Raw genomic sequence first — 2844 nt, 5'->3', positions numbered from 1 at the left:
GTCCTGTGCCGCTTCCCGGGGACACCTGGCGGTGACACCTCCCGATGACAACGTCACGCCAGGGTATTGAAGCTGGTGGACTCCCCCGGCGTGTGCTGTGTTTTTTGGAATCAACGTGAGCCTTTGGAAAAAGTCGCCCATCCATGGGGAAGAAAGACGTCGGTCTGGACAGTCTTTTGATGACGTTTTGTGACGTGTGACCCGAGCGCTTCGTCTGGCTGAGGGAGAGATGGCAGCCGGCGCTCACTGAACCACCCGGCCCTGGAGGGGGTCCGGGTTCTCTCTGAGACAGCGCTTCGTGCGGAGAAGGAACACCTTCGCGCTCCGTCTGAGCTTAGGATTTCCTAGAATCAAGATGACGGAATGCCCCGAGGGGTAGCCACCGCTCACCAACATGCAGAGGTGGAAGGCGAGAGTTCTGAACTGGAACTTCTGAGAAGAAAACAAGGTGGCGGCCGTGTAGTAGGAGAGGTAGAGGAGCAGGAAGCACAGCATGGACAGCAGCACGCTGAGGTGGAGGCGCGAGCTCGAATCCCGGGTGCCCATCGCCGTGTTTCTCATCTGCCAGGTGTGTCTCCCCAGAGAGTACATCAAGAGCAGCATGGAGGCCAGGAAGATGGCGAAGGGCAGTGACAGCCCGATGACGATGAAGGTCATGTGCAGAGCAGGGATTTCTCTGATTTGAATAGTGGTCAAGTTTTGGGGGGAAAGGTCCAGCAAGACTCTGTCAAAAATGACCCATGTGTATTTGCTGTGGAAAACGGCATTGCTGGACACGAAGAGCAGGGACCCCAGGACCAGCCATGGCACCAACCGGGAGATCCTCGCCTTCAGCCAGAGGAAGAGGGGGTGCGTGATGGTGGCGATCTTGGTGCAGTAGAAGACGCTGAGCCATGTGGCAAGCCAGACCCCCAAATCACTGACAACCATGATAACCGCAAAATTCTTGGGAAACAAGTGCACCTCAACCACGGACAGGAAGGCCAGGGTAAGGAAGAAGATGACCGGCTGCAAACAGATCCTGGAAACGGCCAGACAGGCCAGAAGGAGCGCCAGGGGGTCCATCCTCCGCTGCTTGATCAGGCTGGTGCCATTCACCGCCAGGATGAGGCCGTTCGCTAGAACCCCGACAAGGAGCTGGGCGGCTGCAATGAGCAGGTGGACGAGGAGCAGAAAATCTAGCATCGTGAGAAGGGAAAAAAATCCCTTCCTTGAAAATATTCTATCGTTCCGGATTTTTGGACAGTTTGGATTATTTTCATTTTCAATTTTTCTTGAACTAGATCAGGCCCCCCGGGGCATGGCTGGCAGGAAAGGCAGAGAGGCAGCGGCCGAGCCTTCTATGCCTGTGTTTCTCGGCTTCGGTCTGAGGCAGTCAAATAAGAAAGGGATATGCTGGGGACAATTTGCTTCTTAGTGACGGCGTTTGCATTCTCCAGGGCTGCTTAGCTTCCCATGTCATCCAGGCAAATGGTGGAATCGGACACCTTCAGGGCTTAGAGAAGAGTTTCTCCCACTCCGCAGTCAGCAGGAAGCCTCACGCCTCACCTCCAGCAAGAATGACTTCTGCCTGCGTGTGACTACTCAGCGTGGTGGGGTGTTCTGGGGACAGGTCCTTTGCGGTGGGATGATGGGGCGCGGTCTGCAGGGCAAGACTCCTCAGGGCTGGTCCTCAACACACGAAGGTTGAGTGTTTTGAAACCTAGAATTTGAGCTTGTTATGTAGTGAAGTATGTGCACTAAGATACAGAACACCCCAAAATACAAAAGCAAAGTTGCGAGACGTAAGTGTGTTTTTGTACAAGCAGATACTAGAAAATAGACCCTGATTCAGGCTTGAGCTTCAGGATAAGCCTTGTTCTCCCTTGAGTAGAAACAAAGATTCTGCAGATTAGGAAAAAGTGCATCCACCAGGACTTCAGGGAGCCAAGAGCCCTCCGAGGGGCGTGCCCACCGCATTCAGGGCTCTCCCTGGGCACCCTCAGCTGGAGCCGTCAGTCTGGCACAGACTCCAAGCTGGGAGGGCACCGCTCACTGTCGTGGTGCTGGCACCAGATACGGGGTCTCTCTGAAGTAGAAACAAAGTCTGTACCAGAAGCGTTTTCACAACAAAGGGTAAGAGATAAAAGTGACCAAGTCACTGCGAAAGAGCTTTTGATTTCCAGCTCTTCCGAGAGACACGGGTCTGCCTGTTCGCCATCGTCTGCATGGGCAGAGCCTGTCGGCCTGGCTCTAGATGCCCCAATGTTGTAAGATAGTAATGCCAATATATGGGCACAAAGTGGGGAAATCCTGCACCCTGGGGCTGGGACAGCAACGCATCTCTCAGCTCCGATGGCAAACTAGGGCTAGGTGAACCGGGCTGGAGACCGCGGCAGGCGCAGCCCCACGGCGACGTGCTGTCTGTTTGGATTCAGGCGTCCAGAGAGGACATTTGGCTCTCAAATCTCCTGTGATGACTTTCATTAGAACTAGCCTGGGGCGCAGAGCAATTCTTCCACGGGCACTCTCTTCATGTTGAACAGTCCTGCCCACCCAAGAATCCCATCGAGTGAAAAATAAAAATTCATGAGGCTTCACCCACATTTTTCCCATTCGGTAATTTCCATCCCCAGGCCCTTCAGCGAGCCGAGCGCACACAAAGGCTGCAGCCGGCAGGCCGCTCCTGGACAGGGCTGCCCCTCCCGGAGACGTGGGCTTCTTGGGGCAGGGTGGAGGGATCAGAGCGCCCGTCTTGGCCCCCAGCATTTGTGCAGCTGCTGGAGGAAGCCCGCCCACCCTGAGGCAGCTGCATTTCGGGCTGTGTGGCTGTGGCCACCCTTACGTACCACCCCATCAATCAAG

At 55.2% G+C, this 2844-nt stretch overlaps 1 protein-coding gene across 1 annotated transcript; it reads right to left on the bottom strand.

The window, feature by feature from the left end:
* Nucleotides 1-243: 243 nt before the first annotated feature.
* Nucleotides 244-1185, bottom strand: TAS2R1 (taste 2 receptor member 1). Its single transcript, XM_037529377.1, has one exon. The coding sequence runs from the start codon at nucleotides 1183-1185 to the stop codon at nucleotides 244-246; it is 942 nt and encodes a 313-aa protein (XP_037385274.1).
* Nucleotides 1186-2844: the final 1659 nt, after the last annotated feature.

This window comes from Talpa occidentalis, unplaced genomic scaffold, assembly GCF_014898055.3.
Source record: "Talpa occidentalis isolate TD23 unplaced genomic scaffold, MPIMG_talOcc4v2.1 talOcc4.6, whole genome shotgun sequence".
NCBI lineage: Eukaryota > Metazoa > Chordata > Mammalia > Eulipotyphla > Talpidae > Talpa > Talpa occidentalis.
Note: the sequence above shows the minus strand (reverse complement) of the source record. Positions and strands in the feature narration are given on the sequence as shown.

What these genes read in the sequence shown, in the direction of transcription:
- TAS2R1 (XM_037529377.1), bottom strand. Translation starts at nt 1,185, where the DNA reads ATGCTAGATTTTCTGCTCCTCGTCCACCTGCTCATTGCAGCCGCCCAG.